This window comes from Cherax quadricarinatus, chromosome 30 (genome assembly GCF_038502225.1).
Source record: "Cherax quadricarinatus isolate ZL_2023a chromosome 30, ASM3850222v1, whole genome shotgun sequence".
Lineage (NCBI taxonomy): Eukaryota > Metazoa > Arthropoda > Malacostraca > Decapoda > Parastacidae > Cherax > Cherax quadricarinatus.
Window position 1 is genome coordinate 363468 of NC_091321.1, and position 23344 is coordinate 386811.

General features: G+C 38.4%; 1 protein-coding gene across 1 annotated transcript in view; it reads right to left on the reverse strand.

Moving 5' to 3' along the window:
* The window catches only part of Megf8 (multiple EGF like domains 8), a 62635-nt gene that overhangs the window by 33507 nt on the left and 5784 nt on the right, over window positions 1-23344 (reverse strand). Inside the window, exons 5-10 of the mRNA XM_070089822.1 lie at window positions 22124-22239; window positions 19715-19854; window positions 13845-13982; window positions 12174-12367; window positions 5920-7170; window positions 5596-5789 (exon numbers count right to left, since the gene is read on the reverse strand). Of these exons, the coding sequence (XP_069945923.1) occupies window positions 5596-5789; window positions 5920-7170; window positions 12174-12367; window positions 13845-13982; window positions 19715-19854; window positions 22124-22239 (2033 nt within the window). The remainder of the gene's footprint in view (window positions 1-5595; window positions 5790-5919; window positions 7171-12173; window positions 12368-13844; window positions 13983-19714; window positions 19855-22123; window positions 22240-23344) is intronic.

Consider the following 23344-nt stretch of genomic DNA (forward strand, 5'->3'; position numbering starts at 1 on the left):
ATTTATAAACTGAAGTGAATGCTAGGTAGTTTACCCACATCACATACCAGCTACTGTACAGAACATGACACAAGTCACTTTACAGAGAATAATTATCGTAATATTTGACTGCATTGACTTGGCAACAATTATTTTAATACAGTAAAGTGACTTATGCTTCAACCTGCATATACAAGGATACCAAGTGCCTTTTGACTAAGCAGGTATGAAGTTTAATTAAATCACAGTACAGTTAGCTCTCAATCTAAAAGCCTAAAAAGGGATAGCAAGTGGTCAGTAATGGTGACTGTGGTGGACTGAGATGTGTCTGTTTTGCTGTGATCATCATAACAGAAAATTCTGTACCCAGTGGATCTTGTCCATTGTTTCCAAATTAAATGGCCCAGCAGATTTTGATTGACAGTGAAAGGGTTAACTTGGAGTGAGTTTTAAAATTGGAATTTGTTGAATTTTGTGTAAAAGTGGCCAAATTAAGGACTTCTGGGTACTTTATAGGGTAGTTCTGATAACTCAATGGGCAGTTTCTTGTACTCAATTGATAGGACATAAGGCATAATAGCAAAATAGCCAAGAAGCGAGTAAGTTTTAGCAATGAAATTGGAATAAATTAGGCCATAATTTTATAAGTTTTACATAAAATTCTGCCTTTTTGGTGTCATTACCTTTAGAAAAAGATTTTCTACTATTTCAGAAGATAATTTAAAAAAAAAAATGTAACACTGACAGGAATTTAATTTCAGGGTCACAAAAGTGTAAGGGTCAAGAAGGCAAGGAAGGAAGGGCAAATATGGGGAACAAGTATTTTCCAAGGTGGGAGTGAGAAAAAATAGTATAGTAAAGCAAAAAAGGGAATCCAAAATGAATCAAGGGCAGAGAATAACTTGCTGAAACAAGGAGGCATGTTTTAGGAAATAATCAAACTTGGGTTGAGGAATTTTGAGGCCTGTCAAGTTGTAATAGGGATCCATAGAGAGTGAGTTGGCAATGAGGAAAGAAAGTGCACCTTATAAAAATGTATTTAGTATAGAGAATGTATTTAGTACAGAGAATCTAAAGCCCTGTACCGAGGTCCAATGGGAAACACTGTCAATAGCTAATTGTACCGAAGTTGCTACCAGATAAGTATCTATATCAGCCAGAGACACGGGAAACAACAAAACAGCTTGCACATGCAATCCCAACAGCAATAAAATAATAAATACCATTACTCACAATAAATATATTAAAAAAAATTGTATTAAATGTCCAAGGTACCAACAGGTATCTTGTAATTGCAAAAACCACAACAAAGACTGACTGACCAAAATTGTGAGCAAACAGTTAAAGCATGTGCCACCCTGAGTAACACACCAACTGCACAGAGAATAATCACCTAAGGCAATTTCTGGGGAAAAAGGGCCATACCCCACCCCCCTTTATACCCATGTTGCTGAACATTCAGAGTATGCTGCTTGTCTGTAAGGCCTACTTTGCCAGATGGGTAAAGTCCTGGGTAGAGTACTTTGCCAGCTGTGTAAATCATTAGCATTACTGACACTGAACAGAGTAGCAAGCAGTTCTGAGACTGTCAACCAATGTTCTGCAAAATACACTGTAATAGGGAAAGAATGGCAAAGATAATTTTGGCCATGTTATTAGGATATTTATTATCACATGTAGATGGGGATGGGAGAGGGGTGGGATTAAATTATGGGGAATCAAATAAAATATGGGAATTGACACAGTTACTTTTTGCTGATGATACTGTGCTTATGGGAGATTCTAAAGAAAAATTGCAAAGGTTAGTGGACAAGTTTGGGAGTGTGTGTAAAGGTAGAAAGTTGAAAGTGAACATAGAAAAGAGTAAGGTGATGAGGGTATCAAATGATTTAGATAAAGAAAAATTGGATATCAAATTGGGGAGGAGTATGGAAGAAGTGAATGTTTTCAGATACTTGGGAGTTGACATGTCGGCGGATGGATTTATGAAGGATGAGGTTAATCATAGAATTGATGAGGGAAAAAAGGTGAGTGGTGCATTGAGGTATATGTGGAGACAAAAAACATTATCAATGGAGGCAAAGAAGGGAATGTATGAAAGCATAGTACTACCAACACTCTTACATGGGTGTGAAGCTTGGGTTGTGAATGCAGCAGGAGGTGGTTGGAGGCAGTGGAGATGTCCTGTCTAAGGGCAATGTGTGGTGTATATATTATGAAGAAAATTTGGAGTGTGGAAATTAGGTGTGGAGTTAATAAAAGTATTAGTAAGAGGGCTGAAGAGGGTTTGTTGAGGTGGTTTGGTCATTTAGAGAGAATGGATCAAAGTAGAATGACATGGAGAGTGTATAAATCTGTAGGGAAAGGAAGGCGAGGTACGTGTCATCCTCCAAAAGGTTGGAGGGAGGGGCTAAACGAGGTTTTGTGGGCTAGGGGCTTGGATTTCCAGCAAGCGTGCGTGAGCGTGTTAGATAGGAGTGAATGGAGACAAATGGTATTTGGGACCTGACGAGCTGTTGGAGTGTGAGCAGGGTAATATTTAGTGAAATGATTCAGGTAAACCGGTTATTTTTATATAGCCGGACTCGAGTCCTGGAAATGGGAAGTACAATGCCTGCACTTTAAAGGAGGGGTTTGGGATATTTGCAGTTTGGAGGGATATGTTGTGTATCTTTATACATATATGCTTCTAAACTGTTGTATTCTGAGCACCTCTGCAAAAACAGTGATTATGTGTGAGTGAGGTGAAAGTGTTGAATGATGATGAAAGTATTTTCTTTTTGAGATTTTCTTTCTTTTTGGGTCACCCTGCCTTGGTGGGAGACGGCCGACTTGTGTAAAAAAAAAAAAAAAAAAAAAAAAAAAAAGTACAATAAGCAAAAGTCTGTTTTGTAAGACATGTAAAACCTGTATCTAGCTCAAAATTTTTTTCTACATGGTGCCTATGACAATAAAAATTATAAGAAACCCTCTTTAAACATTAAATTTCACATCATGAGACCTATCCTAAAAGACACCCTCAAATTTTCCTGAGCAAGATGTTGGTTCTTAATCCTTCAAGGTCAGTGGCCTGGTGGCTAAAGCTCCCGCTTCACACACGGAGGGCCCGGGTTCGATTCCCGGCGGGTGGAAACATTTCGACATGTTTCCTTACACCTGTTGTCCTGTTCACCTAGCAGCAAATAGGTACCTGGGTGCTAGTCGACTGGTGTGGGTCGCATCCTGGGGGACAAGATTAACCCTTTGAGGGTCCGTCCCGTAGATCTACGGCTTTACGTTCAGGGTCCAAACCGTAGATCTACGTCATGATCTCAGCTCACTCTGATAAACTGTGAGTGGTACATTTGGGCCTAGATATGAGAGAATACATCTATGTGGTATGTGTGCACCACATAAAACAGATCCTGCAGCACGCTGTGTATAATGAGAGAAAAAAACTGAAATCATGATTTTTCGATTAAAACAGCGACTTTGCAGTGTTTTTTCGTATGTTTTTTATAGTTCTATTTGCGATTTCTTGGTCTCATTTGATAGAATGGAAGACATATTACAGAAATAGAGATAACTTTGATTGGTTTTAGCACTGTAAATGGCTTGAAACTGAGCTCAAAGTAGCAGAAACGTTAAATTTTTGCCGATATTCAAGAGTAAACAAACGACCTCACACGTCTAATACACGCCAGCTGGTGGGTCTAATATGCATTCACAAATATGGTGATGATATTTATACAATTATTACAGTATTGCATAACAGTAAATCTTCTATTTTTTGGTGTGAATAAAAATTCATTATGTGAATAAAAAATCAAAATGGAATTTATTTGTAAAGCCTCAAAACGTAACTAATGAACAGAGGAAATGTTAGTTTAGTTCCAGGAATACCTACATTGTTTATTCTGGACCCTATTTTGAAATTGGAATATTTTGAACTTTGTGTTAAATTGGCCAAATTAACAATTTCCGATCACTTTAATTTGTAGTTGAAACAGTTGACTTGCCGATTTCTTGTGCTCAATCGATAGAGTAGAAGTAATACTAGTGAAATAGCTAAGAATTTGGTTGACTGGAATAATGTAATTGGCCTAAGATGGGAGTCAAAGTCGGCAAAATCGCCGATTCGTAAATATCGCTGACACATCAAAATTTGCGAGAGCATAATTTCGTCAATTTTCCATCAAATTTCGTACTTTTTGTTTTATTACCTTCGCAAAAAGATTCTCTACCATTTCATAAGAAAAAATAATAAATTTTTTTTTGAAAATTCTTGGACACTGGGGCACCACTTCAGATTTGGGCCTTGGACCCTGAAGGGGTTAAGGACCCCAATGGAAATAAGTTAGACAGTCCTCGATGACGCACTGACTTTCTTGGGTTATCCTGGGTGGCTAACCCTCCGGGGTTAAAAATCCGAACGAAATCTTATCTTATCTTACTATGAATTTGAACTCTGGGTCCATGCTGTAAATCGACGTGATGAGCTCATCTCACTCAGTAAGCTGTGAGTGGTAAACTTTGGCCTAGATATGAGAGAATTGGCTTATGTGGAGAGTAGGCACCACATATAAAAAAAAGTCCTGCCTCATGCAGTGCATGGGGAAAAAACTAGTGACTGTGTTTTTGGTTTAAAATAGCAAATTTGAGGTGTATTTTCAAATGGTTTCTATGGTTTTACTCTCAGTTTCTTGGTATCAAATGAGAGAATGGAAGATATACTATTGAAATAGAGATGCTTTCAATTTGTTCCAGAACTAGAAGTAGCTTGAAACTGAGCTTCAAGTAGTATAAATGTTTGATTTCTGCCAACATTCTATAGGACATAAATTATGTCACTCATCCAATACATGTCGAGCTGGTCGGTCTTAATATGTGTTCACAAATGTACTGACATTTATGCAATTATTACAATAATACAGCAGTCCACATAACAGTAGGGTCTTTTTATTTTTTGTGTTAATAAAAATTCAAAATGGAAAGCAAGTGTAATACAGGAGAGGCCTGGGGATGTAACTAATGAACAGAGGAAATGTTGCTTTAGTGCCAGGATTGTTTACATTGTTTATTCTGTACCTTATTTTTAAATTGGTAATTTTTTAGTTTTGTGTGAAATTGGCCAAATTACTGATTTCTAATAACTTTACTGGGTAGTTGAAATAGTTAAATGGGCGATTCTTTTGTACTCGATCAACAGAATGGAAGGCATACTAGCGAAATAGCTAAGAGTCTGCTTGACTGGAACACTGGAATTGGCCTAAAATATTACTCACATTGGGCAAAATCGCTACTATGTAAATATCGCTGAGACTGCTAACTTTGCAAGAGTGTAATTCTGCAAGTTGTCCATCAAATTTCTACTTTGCTCTCATTACCCCCAGAAAAAGTCTCATCATTTCATAAGATATTTTTTTTTTTAATTCCTGAACCCTGTGAGCAATTTTCAGATTAGGGGTCTGGACCTTAAAAGGGTGAACCCTTAACTTTACTCTTTCATTATCTTTCTTAAAGGTCTAGCACTGTCAAAAGTTTGAATAGTGTTTAATAAACAGATAGAAAACAAAAAATAGGGAGTGCTTGAAGATGGGAGATCATGCAGAAAACTGTAATACTGTATCTACTTACATAGGTGTACTGGCTTCAATGGAGGAGACTGTGGAGAGGTAGGGCAAAGTTGTACCTACATGCTCTACATTCTCAAGAGGGCTAGATAATGTAGAAGGAAGAGTAGAAGACATATTAGTGTGGTCTTCATCTAGCCACACACGACAAGAACCATACTGATACACTGATGTATACACCGAGAAAAGGAAACATTCCTGCAAGCAATTTAAAAAATGTTTATTATTCAATTAATATAAAATGTCTTATATCAAACTCAGGTGTTCCAATCTATTTAATAGCAAAGAATATGAAAACATTGTTTCCATAAATATAATCAAAACTTACACTTGATTCTTGACACCAAGCACAACGTCCTGGGTCCCCAAGACACGTGGCGCAGGACTTACGCTTATGACATGGTGCAGGGCATTTACCAACCTCTATTACTGCCCCTTGAAATCTTCCTTTCCTGGAGCAATGTGCCTCATCTGGCAACCATTCACAGCTCCCAGACCCTACACAGTCAGTGCAATAGATATACTGTTCACAAGTTATGCACTGCTCAGGTACCAAGGTGAGAAAATAGATATTTTTGGTGCCCTCTGCTGAAGTTAATGAACAAGTAGAATGTTCATTATGTCTGGCAACACAAGAGAATGTCTGGCTACACCAACCACACTTGGCATCTGTGAGACAGGCTAGACAAGTTGTGTGAGCAGTACATGCTGAGCCTCCAGAGCTATATGGCTCAAGATATTCAAGAGATATTACACGGCGGGTGTGAGTGTGAGCGTTCCACACTATGCTCACAACTCCATTTTGTGGAGAGGGTTGGACAGGCTGGCTAACCTGCAGCTTTGTAAGATATCGATAACCACGAGACAAGTCCAAAAAGATAGCCTCTTCTCTGGGTCGCCGTGCTGCTTCTCGCATTTCTTTTTTTGCATCAATGCTTGCAACCAATTCTAATTTTTCTTCAGTATCATCAAGAGAGACCCAAAGTGAGGCATTCACATGTGAAGCCTGGACAAACATCATTAGGTTTTTGTCTCCTTTGACTGGTTTTACTCCCAGGGGATGAATAAACCCAATAAATTGGGCCAAGGTACTCCCTCCTGTATGTAGTTCTCGAGCCCCACGAAACTCTTGAGTATCTCGTAGCTCCTGAATTGTGGTATTTGCAATAGTAACATGATCAGGCTTAGTAAGATCAACTGGGTGACGATAGCGTATGACAGTTATGCCAGGTCTCATGTCATACTCCTGACACTCTTCAGGAGAAACTAGGTCATTACCATGAGGACCCCACCATCCCTCCAGACCCAAGGGATTATCATCGGGAGATCCACACCGGCCCAACCCACCACTAGGTTCATCTCGTTCATGGCACTTGGCTGTCTGGACGCACCAGGCACATGGTCGACCATGGGAATATCTACCATGAATAGCACATGACTGGCATGAATGTAGGGATGCACATACACCAGGACACTGTGATGTTTGTAGGTTATTGGTACAGTTAGCACCACGTGACCTCTCATAGCAGCTCAAATCAGATGGGCACCAACCACATTCCAGGTTGGACACGCATGATGCCTGTAACAGAAATCACTTATGAATAAACCAAAATAACTTATCTTAATAAAAATGATTCAAAACAATGAAATGACAAAACAAGAGAAATTAAATGATATTAAAAGGAAGTGTAGTGACTGGGAAGAATTATATAGGCAACAAACTAATATAACTAAGTTTTGAAAAACATTAGCCATTTACAAAACTACAGTGGACCCCCGCATAACGATCACCTCCGAATGCGACCAATTATGTAAGTGCATTTATGTAGGTGCGTTTGTACGTGTATGTTTGGGGGTCTGAAATGGACTAATCTACTTCACAATATTCCTTATGGGAACAAATTCGGTCAGTACTGGCACCTGAACATACTTCTGGAGTGAAAAAATATCATTAACTGGGGTCCACTGTATCAGCCATTATACATATAAAGAATCAATGAAGAAATGCTGTAGTATCTCCTACTCAAACATGATACATGGTAACTAGTACTTTGTAGAAGAGAACTGACAAAAATTCTAGACAATGGTAAGTCTCCCTGGCTTTGAGCAAATTTGCTCGCGCCATTAACTATTATATTGAAACAAAGCACATTACGGGTGGGGTTTGAACCCATGGCTCCACTGTGACCACAGTGGGGCCCATAATAACTTCCCTATGGTGTATAAATACACCCAGTTGGATGAATCTTATGGTAGTCAGCTGGTCCAGTGACTTATGCACTGGCCTGGAGTTTTACCACTCACTTGCCATGGGTTTAAACCCCACTCGGTCCATGGTTTGTTTGCAATCATGTTATTACGATTTTGTGAGTAACTAATATATTTTTTTTTTATTATTTTTTTTATTATCACACTGGCCGATTCCCACCAAGGCAGGGTGGCCCGTAAAAGAAAAACTTTCACCATCATTCACTCCATCACTGTCTTGCCAGAAGGGTGCTTTACACTTACAGTTTTTGAACTGCAACATTAACACCCCTCCTTCAGAGTGCAGGCACTGTACTTCCCATCTCCAGGACTCAAGTCCGGCCTGCCGGTTTCCCTGAACCCCTTCATAAATGTTACTTTGTTCACACTCCAACAGCACGTCAAGTATTAAAAAACAATTATCTCCATTCACTCCTATCAAACACGCTCACGCATGCCTGCTGGAAGTCCAAGCCCCTCGCACACAAAACCTCCTTTACCCCCTCCCTCCAACCTTTCCTAGGCCGACCCCTACCCCGCCTTCCTTCCACTACAGACTGATACACTCTTGAAGTCACTCTGTTTCGCTCCATTCTCTCTACATATCCGAACCCCCTCAACAACCCTTCCTCAGCCCTCTGGACAACAGTTTTGGTAATCCTGCACCTCCTCCTAACTTCCAAACTACGAATTCTCTGCATTATATTCACACCACACATTGCCCTCAGACATGACATCTCCACTGCCTCCAGCCTTCTCCTCACTGCAACATTCATCACCCATGCTTCACACCCATATAAGAGCGTTGGTAAAACTATACTCTCATACATTCCCCTCTTTGCCTCCAAGGACAAAGTTCTTTGTCTCCACAGACTCCAAAGTGCACCACTCACCCTTTTCCCCTCATCAATTCTATGATTCACCTCATCTTTCATAGACCCATCCACTGACACGTCCACTCCCAAATATCTGAATACATTCACCTCCTCCATACTCTCTCCCTCCAATCTGATATCCAATCTTTCATCACCTAATCTTTTTATCCTCATAACCTTACTCTTTCCTGTATTCACTTTTAATTTTCTTCTTTTGCACACCCTACCAAATTCATCCACCAAGCTCTGCAACTTCTCTTCAGAATCTCCCAAGAGCACAGTGTCATCAGCAAAGAGCAACTGTGACAACTCCCACTTTATGTGTGATTCTTCATCTTTGAACTCCACACCTCTTGCCAAGACCCCCGCATTTACTTCTCTTACAACCCCATCTATAAATATATTAAACAACCACGGTGACATCACACATCCTTGTCTAAGGCCTACTTTTACTGGGAAATAATTTCCCTCTTTCCTACATACTCTAACTTGAGCCTCACTATCCTCGTAAAAATTCTTCACCGCTTTCAGTAACCTACCTCCTACACCATACACCTGCAACATCTGCCACATTGCCCCCTCTATCCACCCTGTCATACGCCTTTTCCAAATCCATAAATGCCACAAAGACCTCTTTAGCCTTATCTAAATACTGTTCACTTATATGTTACACTGTAAACACCTGGTCCACACACCCTCTACCTTCCCTAAAGCCTCCTTGTTCATCAGGTATCCTATTCTCCATCTTACTCTTAATTCTTTCAATAATAACTCTACCATACACTTTACCAGGTATACTCAACAGACTTATTATTATTATTTTTTTATCACACTGGCCGATTCCCACCAAGGCAGGGTGGCCCGAAAAAGAAAAACTTTCACCATCATTCACTCCATCACTGTCTTGCCAGAAGGGTGCTTTACACAACAGTTTTTAAACTGCAACATTAACACCCCTCCTTCAGAGTGCAGGCACTGTACTTCCCATCTCCAGGACTCAAGTCCGGCCTGCCGGTTTCCCTGAACCCCTTCATAAATGTTACTTTGCTCACACTCCAACAGCACGTCAAGTATTAAAAAACAATTATCTCCATTCACTCCTATCAAACACGCTCACGCATGCCTGCTGGAAGTCCAAGCCCCTCGCACACAAAACCTCCTTTACCCCCTCCCTCCAACCTTTCCTAGGCCGACCCCTACCCCGCCTTCCTTCCACTACAGACTGATACACTCTTGAAGTTATTCTGTTTCGCTCCATTCTCTCCACATGTCCGAACCACCTCAACAACCCTTCCTCAGCCCTCTGGACAACAGTTTTGGTAATCCCGCACCTCCTCCTAACTTCCAAACTACGAATTCTCTCCATTATATTCACACCACACATTGCTCTCAGACATGACATCTCCACTGCCTCCTGTCTTCTCCTCGCTGCAACATTCATCACAGACTTATCCCCCTATAAATTTTGCACTCTCTTTTGTCCCCTTTGCCTTTATACAAAGGAACTATGCATGCTCTCTGCCAATCCCTAGGTACCTTACCCTCTTCCATACATTTATTAAATAATTGCACCCACCACTCCAAAACTATATCCCCACCTGCTTTTAACATTTCTATCTTTATCCCATCAATCCCGGCTGCCTTACCCCCTTTCATTTTACCTACTGCTTCACGAACTTCCCCCACACTCACAACTGGCTCTTCCTCACTCCTACAAGATGTTATTCCTCCTTGCCCTATACACGAAATCACAGCTTCCCTATCTTCATCAACATTTAACAATTCCTCAAAATATTCCCTACATCTTCCCAATACCTCTAACTCTCCATTTAATAACTCTCCTCTCCTATTTTTAACTGACAAATCCATTTGTTCTCTAGGCTTCCTTAACGTGTTAATCTCACTCCAAAACTTTTTCTTATTTTCAACAAAATTTGTTGATAACATCTCACCCACTCTCTCATTTGCTCTCTTTTTACATTACTTCACCACTCTCTTAACCTCTCTCTTTTTCTCCATATACTCTTCCCTCCTTGTATCACTTCTTTGTAAAAACTTCTCATATGCTAACTCATATGCTATTATACTGTATATCAAATACTGTATTTGCTTTGTGGGAGGTCACCTCATTTGTACAGTAGATTTTGGCTCCTAGTGGAGGGAGGCCAGAACTCTGAGCCACTTGCCCTCAGAAGACAACATGATCCCTAAATCTTACACTGGAAAAAATTACAGAGGTATATTTCTAATTAATAAATATATTGAAGACTGTGGCTTGAGAATGATACAAAAGCGATGTTCATAATGGTAGATGGCACATTGTACATGAGTAGGTTTAGCACACTGAATATAGTTTTAAGACTTTAGCTCAAACACATCTGGAAGAAGATCATACCAACATCTAGAGAAAGATCATGTATGCTTATGGAGGTATCTTTCTTTCTTTCAACACACCGGCCGTATCCCACCGAGGCGGGGTAGCCCAAAAGGAAAAACGAAAGTTTCTCCTTTTACATTTAGTAATATATACAGGAGACGGGGTTATTATGGAGGTATATCATACATATATCTATACAATCACATAAGCATCTGGTAGATCATTAAATCATCTGGAACATCATACAAGCATCTGGAAAATCATACAAGCATCTGGAAGATCATACAAGTATCTGGAAGATCATACAAGCATCTGGAAGATCATAAAAGCATCTGGAAGATCATATAAGCATCTGGAAGATCATACAAACATCTGGAAGATCATACAAGCATCTGGAAGATCATACAAGCATCTGGAAGATCATACAAGCATCTGGAAGATCATACAAGCATCTGGAAGATCATACAAGCATCTGGAAGATCATACAAGCATCTGGAAGATCATACAAGCATCTGGAAGATCATACAAGCATCTGGAAGATCATACAAGCATCTGGAAGATCATACAAGCATCTGGAAGGTCATACAAGCATATGGAAGATCCTACTTTATTCATGTTAAATCACACTGGATGTAAATGCTATTATTGTTAGAGTAAGTGGAAAAGGTTAAATTCACACAAGTCATACAGTGCCTGGGAAATGGGAGGATAAAAAAAAAAAAAAAAAAAAGTATCAATCTATCAATTTATTTCCACATGATACATCATTTGTACAAAATTGGATGACATTACATCTCACACATGGAAAGCCCCATAGTTATGCAGAGCATTTTGGGCAAGCTTAAAGCTGACTTACATCTAGAAGGATTAAATAAAACAATAATGATTTCCACAATAAAATAGCTTACATGAATATTAAACAAATGCACATGAAGCAGAAAGAATCACAAGTTACGGGGGGAAAAGAACACTTAGATTATGCTATAATATTAAGAGCCCTTCACTAGCATCAAGGCACCTAACTTGAAGGGACAGAGCAAAAAAAAAATAATGATAGACAAATGGACTTCAAGGTGTACGTACCTGGGTGCTATGTCTTCGGCATGCCTCATCCATATCAAATTCGCGGCCTTCAGGAGACACCAAAGTAGATGGTAAAACATATGCCAACACATGACTGTTTACAATGCCATGAAAGCCTCCGACTATGACCATCGTATTACCGCCACGCAGAAATACACTATGTCCATAAACACCTTGAATTTTAGGGTATATGCCTGAAAATAATTTGCATTTTGAAGGAAGATTTTCTTTAAAATTAATAAACACTAAAATATTATAGCCAGTCATTTATTTATATGTATGTATGCATGTATGTTTTTTCTTTTAATGAACTGGCCATATCCCACCGAGGCAGGGAGACCTAAAAAGAAATTCAGTAATTTACCCAGAAGAAAAATGGAAGTTTTTCTTTTCAAATTTAGTAATTTACAGAGAAGGGGTTACTAGCCCCTTGCTCCTGGTAAGGCTGATATTTAATTTTAACTGTTAAGGGGTAATCTTACTTTGCTGCATGTAGATGAACTAACACACCTGGAAAAGTTTATAGTTTTCTTAAGAAGCCCATCCTTGCTTATCTGCCTAGCTTATTATCCAAAGATGTTATTTTGCTTAGGTACAATTTGGGAAAGAGGTCTCTTACAATGTTTACTTTCAAGTCTCTTCCTCTGATTCTAGTTGTTCCCCATCCATGTGGCAAGTCTAATTTTTTTTTTTTCCAACAAGTCGGCCATCTCCCACCGAGGCAGGGTGACCCAAAAAGAAAGAAAATCCCCAAAAAGAAAATACTTTCATCATCATTCAAAACTTTCACCTCACTCATACATAATCACTGTTTTTGCAGAGGTGCCCAGAACACAACAGTTTAGAAGCATATACGTATAAAGATATACAACATATCCCTCCAAACTGCCAATATCCCAACCCCTCCTTTGAAGTGCAGGCATTGTACTTCCCATTTCCAGTTCTCAAGCCCGTCTATATAAAAATAACCGGTTTCCCTGAATCCCTTCACTAAATATTACCCTGCTCACACTCCAAAGGTTTGTCAGGTCCCAAATACCACTCGTCTCCATTCACTCCTATCTAACACATTCACGCATGCTCGCTGGAAGTCCAAGCCCCTCACCCACAAAACCTCCTTTACCCCCTCCCTCCAACCTTCCTTCCCCTACAGATTTATATGCTCTCCATGTCATTCTACTTTGATCCATTCTCTCTAAATGACCAAACCACCTCAACAACCCCTCTTCAGCCCTCTTATTAACTCCACACCTTCTCCTAATTTCCACACTCCGAATTTTCTGCATAATATTTACACCACACACTGCTCTTAGACAGGACATCTCCACCACCTCCAACCGCCTCCTTGCCGCAGCATTTACAACCCAAGCTTCACACCCATATAAGAGTGTTGGTACCACTATACTTTCATACATTCCCTTCTTTGCCTCCATAGATAATGTTTTTTGTCTCCACATATACCTCAATGCACCACTCACCTTTTTTCCTTCATCAATTCTATGGTTAACCTCATCCTTCATAAATCCATCTGCTGACACATCAACTTCCAAATATCTGAAAACATTCACTTCTTCCATACTCCTCCTTCAGCAAGTGTAATGATCTAGCTAATTTTGTAAACCACAGAACAAGGCATATAAATGTCACTGTGATAACACACACATCACTCACCAGCATGACCTGTTGGTGTTAGTTGGTGTGACATCCATACATGGCAGCCCAGGTGGTAGAGGTAGATCTTGTTATCGTAACATGTCTCCTCCTCTTTATGTTTGTGCATATAGCCACCAAATATAACCATATAATTACCTGTAGTAAAAAGAAAGCATGTGTTACCCTTTGAAACTGCCTGATATTATTTAACACATCATGTCTAATATATTTAATTAATACCATAAATCCTCAAGTTCCTACTTTGTTAAATTTCAAAACACACTGAGAAATGCTTACTCAGCGATGAGAGCCATTAAGCGTGAAATAAACTTGGTAAATACATACCAAATGACAAATATAATAAAGAGAATGGAACAGACACCAGTGAGTGTAAGTTATATGAATAAGTTTGTTTGAAGATATCTACTGGAAGAACTACCTGCATTCCAGAGACTTCTAGGTGACTCACAATATGTTAAGTAAAAGGACACAAGTGCAACTAATGTGACATTTTATTGTGGCGACATTTTGCTCTCCAGGAGCTTTGTCAAGCAGTTAACGGCTTGATAAAGCTCCTGGAGAGCAAAACATTGCCACAATAAAATGTCACATTACTTGCATTTGCGTCCTTTTACTTAACACATTCTCGGTAATTCTACCAACATTAATACAACTCACAATATCATGAATAACTATGTGATGCAAGGGTAGTAAAGCAGAAGGCTCTTTCCCCCACCTTCAACACTTTCTTGTCATAATGCCACTGAAAAAAAGTGTAGGGAATGATGGGAAAGGCAGGCGTTGAAATATAAGTACGTATGTCAAAACTAGCATGGACATCACAGTGGTACCCCGAGTTTCATACAACTCCCAACTTGAACAATTATGTAAGTGTATTATTGTAAGTATTTTTCTAAGTGTATTTTTGGGGGGTCTGAAACGGACTAATCAAATTTACATTATTCCTTATGGTAACAAATTCATTTGGTAACAGCACACGAACAGCCTTCTGGAACGAATTATGGCCGAAACTCAAGGTACCACTGTATATATAGAAAAGATAGAAATAGATATAAATTACAATTACTACTACCACCACCACCACTACTACTATTACTAATCTACCATGAAATATTGTGCCCTGGGTAGTGTATGGTCACACAGATGTCCTGAAATAGTTCCAAAGCTTTAATGAGGTTTCCAGCTTTTTAGCGTCATCCCAGCAATAAAGTTTACAATATACGTATACTAGTAACTTCCTCTATTTTATCTTGTATTAAAAATTACAACATGGTCAGTTACAAATACCTAAACCAGCTATACTAAATTATTTACATCAATATTTCCTACCCCTGGTACATTACACCCATGTTTAAATATGATACTGCCACACCACAATACTGAAAGCATCCATATTTACTTTATACATCCCTTTACCCTGCCTTGCAGCATCAGTAACACACTCATCTTTTTTACCAGATGTTCACCTGCCCTTTACATATCTCCAGGGCTCACACTTATCATCTTAACTCCATCCCAGGCTGAGATAAAGATGTTCAAACCAGAGTGTGGTGAGCCATGACCAATCCCTAGGATGCCTCAAGCAGTACTGACTCAAAAAAAAAAGTATCTGCTACACTTTTAATCTCCTCCCACACATCCTAACCAATACAAAATTTATAAATAATGCTAATCCAGCTAGTTACTAAACACTGACAAAATAACAAGAACATTTTCTGGCATCTTTAATATATATATAAAGATAAACTAAACTTGTAAAAATAATAAAATATATTTTCAGCCTAAAAAGTTTATACCCGCAATACAAAAATCGTAAATATACATGTATGTATATATCTTTTACTCTACCATATCAAAATCTTAACTGAATTCAGCACCATACTTTAAGCATCAGAGAACCCTACTGGTATATGAGTATTCTATCAAAACTGCTACAACTCTGAAAAACAGCTAAAGAAAATTATAGTTACTCTTTTCCTGAAAAAACTTACACACTCCTTATTAAAAAAAACCTAAAATCTCATAAAATTACAGTCACCAATATACTCAAGCAACCTTCTCTGATCTTCAGAATAATTTTATATCCCCTATTACTGCTATCAAAATATCAAAATTACATTATAAATGTTAACAAACAAGGCCACAGAGACTTGGCAGCCATGCTAATATATATTGGATGCTCTCGATATCAATACAGCTACTTAAATCCTATATTTTAATTGCAGCCTCTCCTCACTTACAGAGTCATCGTTTACTGATGACTCGGACTTACGATGGGCTCTCTGACTAGTATGTATGCCTTAATAATGTATATTAGAGCTGATTTCCTCTATTCTATTTCATACAATATACAGTACACTACTGTATAAACATTTAAAAATATACCAGAAATGTTATGCTCCTCACTTAGCAACGAATTCATTTACCGACATGATCTTAGGAACGGAACTCCATCGTTAAGTGAGGAGAGGCTGTAATAATACGTAATATAATAAATAGTTCCTGTACATTACAGCCACAGCACTATCTATTCAGCCAGAGTATTTCACCTAGTCAGCCCATGTACTGCATATTATTAGCAAATGCTTATGCAAATGGTCCTTAAATGACTGAACTGTTTAAGCTCGTATATCTTCGGAGGAAAGTCAATTCCAGTGTTCTATAACTGTTTACAAGAAAGCCTTTACAAACATTTATCTTAAAGTTCTTGCCTTGGGATTTAGTTGGTTTAATGTTATTTTATCAATCTGCACTTCATGCATGTCTTCCTTCTTGAGCATATGCAAAATACAGAGGACCCCCGGTTATCGGCCGGTTTGGTTATCGACCAACTCGGTTATCAGTGGGGTTTTTGGCGCTGGGTTATTGGCTGGTTTGGTTATTGGCCAACTCGGTTATCGGTGGGGTTTTTGGCACTCGGTTATCGGCCATACGCTCAGTTATCGGCCGTTTTAGACGCGTCCATCCGCCAGGTGGGGCAGCTTGCGCTTCAGTTTGGCTTTGTCTCTTGGTGGCTGAGGAAGCTTCTGCTTATACATCCAAACATTTTGCTTGTTTACTATTGTTTTTAGTGGTTTTTCTTGCAGTGCAACTGTGAAATAAGTAACCATGGCTCCAAAGAAAGTTCCTAGTAAAGTTCCTGTGGTAAAGAAAGTGAGAAATACCATGGAATTTAAGCATGAAGTGATAGAAAAGTTTGAGATTGGTATAAAAGTGGTGGAACTTGCCAGGATGTACAGCAAGAATAAATCAACAATTACATCCATCCTGGCAAAGAAAGAGCAAATCAAAGATGCTAATGTTGCAAAAGGAGTAACTTTTCTAACTAAACAAACGACACCGATAATGGAAGAGATGGAAAAGTTATTATTATTGTGGATTAAGGAAAAAAAGGGAGTGAAGGAGGTGCCTTCTTCAGAGATTAAAGAGGTGTGTGCAATGTGGACCAGGGTGCAAGCTTTTGTAGAGAAACACCACCCTGACAAAGCTGAAACAAGCCATATCTGCAACATGTTTAGTGACAAAACCCTGTCTACTTCAGGGAAATCTTAAAGAGATGCCAGAAACAGAGCACTCTGGACAGTTATTTTGTGAGACAGGGGTCCAGTGACTCTCAAGCTGGTCCTAGTGGCATTAAAAGACATAGAAGAGAAGTAACCCCAGAGAAGGAATTGCTACCTGAAGTCTTCATGGAGTGGGATTCCCCTTCCAAACACTAACTCCTCCCTCTTTCCTCCTCCCTAACTTCCAGAAGCCAGCATTAGCCTTCAATAAAGGTATGTAATACTTACATAACTGTAAAAATTTTTTTTTTTGTGAATATTTTTGTTTGGAACGAATTAATTATTTTTTATTAATTCAGTTATTGGCCATTTCGGTTATTGGCTGACCTTCAGGAACGGATTATGACCGATAACCGGGGGTCCACTGTACATTTAATGCATTTAATACCCTAAATGAGGTCTCCTCAAAGTCTTGGTTGCACAATTTATTTTTTATTGAAAACATGAGTTTTGTTGTCACTTTCTGAACTCTCTCTAGTTTTTAATATTTTATGTAATGCAAAAACCAAAATTAAACAGTAAATTGGAGTCTAAGAAGTGGGATATAAAGAAGGGGTGTGCCAAATTATCACCATCGGTGGGTATTGGTTAATTTTGATGGTATCTTTATCAGCCTAAAATTGAGTATCAGTACCCTAAATGATTTTGATATTGTCCCATCACTAGCATATAATGTTAATGATGCTCTGGGTGTTTTCTACCTGAAATTTCTAGCTGTGAAACCTAGCATTCTGTTGGCTTCACTGTTCACAGCTAATAAATAAACTATGATCTTTTTTTTGTCTCAGCAAATAGGTTTTAATGAATTCTAAAATCATATTCAGCAATGTTATACCAAAAATGCTTTGCATTTGTTCAAAGTTAAACATATCATTCATGTCTCTGACTACCATGCAAGCCAGTCCAAGTTTCTTGAAATATCTAGTCTATCATATATGATGCATATTTCCCTAATCTCAAAGTGTTTTCAAACTTTGCAACTTTAGATATTAGCCTCCATTCTCAATTATTAATATCTGAGCTGAGAGCCAAGCCCTGAGGAACTCCACCTGTTATGTTCAACTACTCTTATACTTTCCCATTTAAATCTACTCAGTATCTCCCATCAGTGAGCTAATTAGTAACCCAAGCATGAAGGAAACAGCCGTTCATTCAGAAATTAAGAGAGTTAACTTACAGAAAACATTGTTTATTCAGAAACAAAGAGCTAACTTACAAATTAACTTTTACTGAAATACAGCCATTTCTCGAGTTTGAATAGTGCAAATTTTCATTTAGTGTGAAATTATTTATGCTAGTTCCCCCCCCCAAAAAAATATTCAAATTGTGCACAAAAACTACACATAATCTGAACAGTGTAAATTTGAATAATGCGACCACTCTACAGGATTCATTATTTGCACTAATTGTGACCTGGCTTTACATCCTTAAAACAAAGTTGCTCACATTTCAATTGTTTTGCAAGAATGTATAGACATTTTAATTTATATGTTACTCTTAAATATGATGCTTCAGCAATGAATACTGTAGCATTATGTAGTATTTTTCAATTTGACAAAAATCTAAATTATTTGTTCATCAAAAAAATTAATAACGTACTGTACATCATTTTTAAATGCGTTATTTAATAGAGTACTTCAAAGGAAAAACCTGATTAGATCATCAAATAACAGTTAATGATTTTTTATTGAACATATCTATTAAAACAGCTACCACCCATATACATAACCTCTGATTTAAAATTATTCTGGAAAAACACCAATAAGTAAAAACGAGTAAGCAATCTCATATATAAGTAACAAAAAATAAACAACGTAAATGGTAAGTTAGTAACTCTGAGTTCACTGCCCACCTCACTGCCATAGCCAGTGGAAGCTTAAGAAATTTTCCAACAGACTAAATACTGAAGGCAGGTCACCACAAGCTTAGTTCTGTTCCTGTTGTTACAAATGGGGTAATCACAGAATTATTTATTGCACTCTGGTTTAGTATGTCATACCTAGTGTTTTGTGTATACACAACACTCCCTCTTTATTAGCATGTATTTCATACAACTTCTATGTTTACACACCTTAGAAATTTCTGTACAAATTTCACCACACAACAGTTCATTTTTATAGTGTTTAAATAAGTGTCCAATAAATTTGCCAGTTATCCTTATTATTACAATAATTAATTTTTTTTTTGCAAATTTCTTCAATGCAGAGCAGATATTAGTGACCAGACAGCTATAACAGTTATACTGTATTTGACTAAATGTACAGCACCATCAATGAAAACTCTCTAATTTTGGGTTTCACTTACCAGCAATAACAGCAGAGTGAAATGCACGTTCCAAAGGAATGTGCAGCGGTTGGGTATTGTGAGGTCGGGGATAATGAATCTGTGACCAGTAGTGCTGGTCAATATCAAAAACCAAGAGACGATCAGAAAGTTTGGAGAACCTGAAAGTATATACCCCTCAGGGTCAAAACTACGTATGTAAACATCTAACAATATTCACCCTAATACTGTGCCTTAGATCAGTGGTGTTTAACTTAGGAAATGACCCAAGGGGTAATTTTGTCTTTCACAGAGACTAACTAATGGCAGCACTCTTTAATAAAGCTTACATTATTATTACTGCTATTAATATTATTATTAATATTATTATTATTATTATTATTATTATTATTATTAGTGCAGTATTTATAAATGGGAGGAGGTAATTGCATTTTTGCTAGTTAGCTCAATGGGTAAAAGTGCCAAAGGAAGTTAAACACTACTATTTAAGATAATCACTTATAAAATATTGGAGAAAGTGAAGGATCTGATGGATTCAATGTTTACATCTACAGAAGCAATTCGGTAACAAAAATATGGGCTACAATTAAAGACAAAAGTCTGAAAGGCCACTAATAGAAATTTTCACTACTGTAAAGTGATTATAATAAAAGTAGAATACATACTATGCCAAATTTACAAAACACAAATACAGTGGAACCTCAAAAATCGAACGTATCACATATCGAACGTTTTGAAAATAGGACCATTTTTTCGGACAGTGTCCCTATTATCGAACGCGCCCCTATTTTCGGACCGCCGGGTACGGGACCTGTCTGCCTGCCCGCTCTGTCTGCATCCCCGCGCAGGCGCCGTGAGCAGTCTAGCTTTGTTTATGCTTGAGTGAACACTAACCTGCACTCTCATTCACGCATTTTACGATTATTTCGTTGTGTTTAATCCTTGTGGGACTGTGAAATAAGCTACCAAGGGCCCAAAGAAACTTGCTAGTGGTACCCCTGTGGTAAAGAAAGTGAGAAACACCATAGATGTGAAGAAGGAAATAATACAGAAGTATGAGAGTGGTGTGAGACTTGTTGAGCTTGCCAGGATGTATGGGAAAAACAAGTCGACCATCGGTTCTATCCTGTCAAAGAAGGAACAAATCAAGGAAGCTGATGTTGCGAAAGGTGTTAATATAGTGAGTGGATGAGGTGCCTTCTTCAAAGATTAAGGAGATTTGTGCCAAGTGGAATAATGTCCAAATGTTTGTGCAGAAGTACCACCCTGAGCAAGCTGAAACAAGCCATCTTTGCAACAAGTTCAATGACAGAACCATGTCCCATTTTAGGGAAATGTTAAAGAGGTGCCAGAAACAGAGGACTGTGGACAGTTATTTTGTGAGACAGGGGTCCAGTGACTCTCAAGCTGGTCCTAGTAGCATTAAAAGACAGAGAAGAGAAGTAACCCCAGAGAGGGCTTTACCTGAAGTCCTCATGGAGGGGGATTCTCCTTCCAAACACTAACCCCAACTCCCTCTCTCCTCTTCCCTAACTTCCAGATGCCATCGCCAATCTTCAATAAAGGTAAGTAAAAATGTTATTTTATATGTATTACTATACATAATTAAAAACTATAGTATTTGTTGTATGTAAAACTGTAATTAATCTCTATAAAATGTATTTTTTGTGTGAATATTTTTGGGTTTCTGGAACGGATTAATTGTATTTCCATTATTTCTTATGGGAAATATTGCTTCGAATTTCAGACTTTTCGAATTTAGAACTAGCTCCTGGAACGGATTAAGTTCGATTTTTGAGGTTCCACTGTATCTATACGTGTGAATCTAAAGGTTAAAAAGAAACAGGCTAAAAATTTTTTGTACGCATACAAGTAAACAAACAGTTTAAAAATATATATATAGATATAAAATATCCTAGGTAGTAGGTTGGTAGACAGCAACCGCCCAGGGAGGTACTACCGTCCTGCCAAGTGAGTGTAAAACGAAAGCCTGTAATTGTTTTACATGATGGTAGGATTGCTGGTGTCCATTTTTCTGTCTCAAACATGCAAGGTTTCAGGTACCTCTTGCTACTTCTACTTACACTTAGGTCACACTACACATACATGTACAAGCATATATATACACACCCCACTGGGTTTTCTTCTATTTTCTTACTAGTTCTTGTTCTTGTTTATTTCCTCTTACTTCCATGGGGAAGTGGAACAGAATTCTTCCTCCGTAAGCCATGCGTGTTGTAAGAGGCGACTAAAATGCCGGGAGCAAGGGGCTAGTAACACCTTCTCCTGTATATATTACTAAACGTAAAAGGAGAAACTTTCGTTTTTCCTTTTGGGCCACCCCACCTCGGTGGGATATGGCCGGTGTGTTGAAAGAAAGAGATATAAAATATCAACAAAAAATACTACAACAGTAATTATGTGGCCTACCTTGCTATATCCACTCTAATTCCACCATATACAAGCAAAGATCTAGATGAAGCATGAAAAACCATTGAATGACCAACGACACGAACTTCCAACTGATTACCTCCTCGCACTGTAACCTGGAAAAAAATTCTCTCTGTATACAAATGTAAAAACAAACAAACAAATAAATATATGAACATCCAAGATTTCAGGTATGTCTTGCTACTTCTACTTACACTTAGGTCACACTACACATGCGTGTACAAGCACATATATACACACCCCTCTGGGGTTTTCTTCTATTTTCTTACTAGTTCTTGTTCTTGTTTATTTCCTCTTTTCTCCATAGAAAAGTGGAACAGAATTCTTCCTCTGTAAACCATGTGTGTTGTGAGAGGCGACTAACATGTCAGGAGTAAGGGGTTAGTAACCTCTTCTCTTGCATACATTACTAAAGTTAAAAAGAGAAACTTTCCTTTTTCTTTTTAGGTCACCCTGCCTCGGTGGGATCTAGCTGGTTTCATGAAAAATAATCAACAGAAATAATGTGTAAAAGGAAGTTGAAAGTGAACATAAATAAGAGTAAGGCAATGAGGGGGTAACAAACAAGTTAGGTAATGAAAGATTGGATATCATATTGGAGGGAGTATGGAGGAAGTGAAAGTGCTCTGATATTTGGGGGTGGGCATGTTGGCAGATGGGTATATGAAAAATAAGGTAAATTGATGAAGGAGAAAAGGTGGGTGGTGCACTGAAGTATCTGTGGAGACAAAGAACATTATCCATGGAGGCAAAGAAGGAAACGAGTGTATAGTAGAACCAATACTCTTATATGAATGTGAAGCAAGGGTAGTGCATGTTGCAGTGAGGAGGAGACAGGAGGCAGTGGAGATGTCATGTCTGAGGGCAATGTGAGGTGTAAATATTATTAAAAGAATTCATAGTTTGGAGATTAGGAGGTGGAGTAGAGTTACTAAAAGTATTATCCAGAGGGCTGATGAGGGATTGTTCAAGTGGTATGGTCATTTAGAGAGGATGGAGCAAAATAGGATAACTTGGCACGAGTATAAATCTGTGGTGAAGGGAAGGCAGGGGTTGTCCTGGGAAAGGATGAAGGTAGAGGGTAATGGAGGTTTTGTGTGCAAGGGGCTTGGATATACAGCAGGCATGTGTGAGTGCATTAGATAGGAGTGAATGGAGACAAATGGTTTCTGGGACCTGATGAGCTGCTGGAGTGTGAGC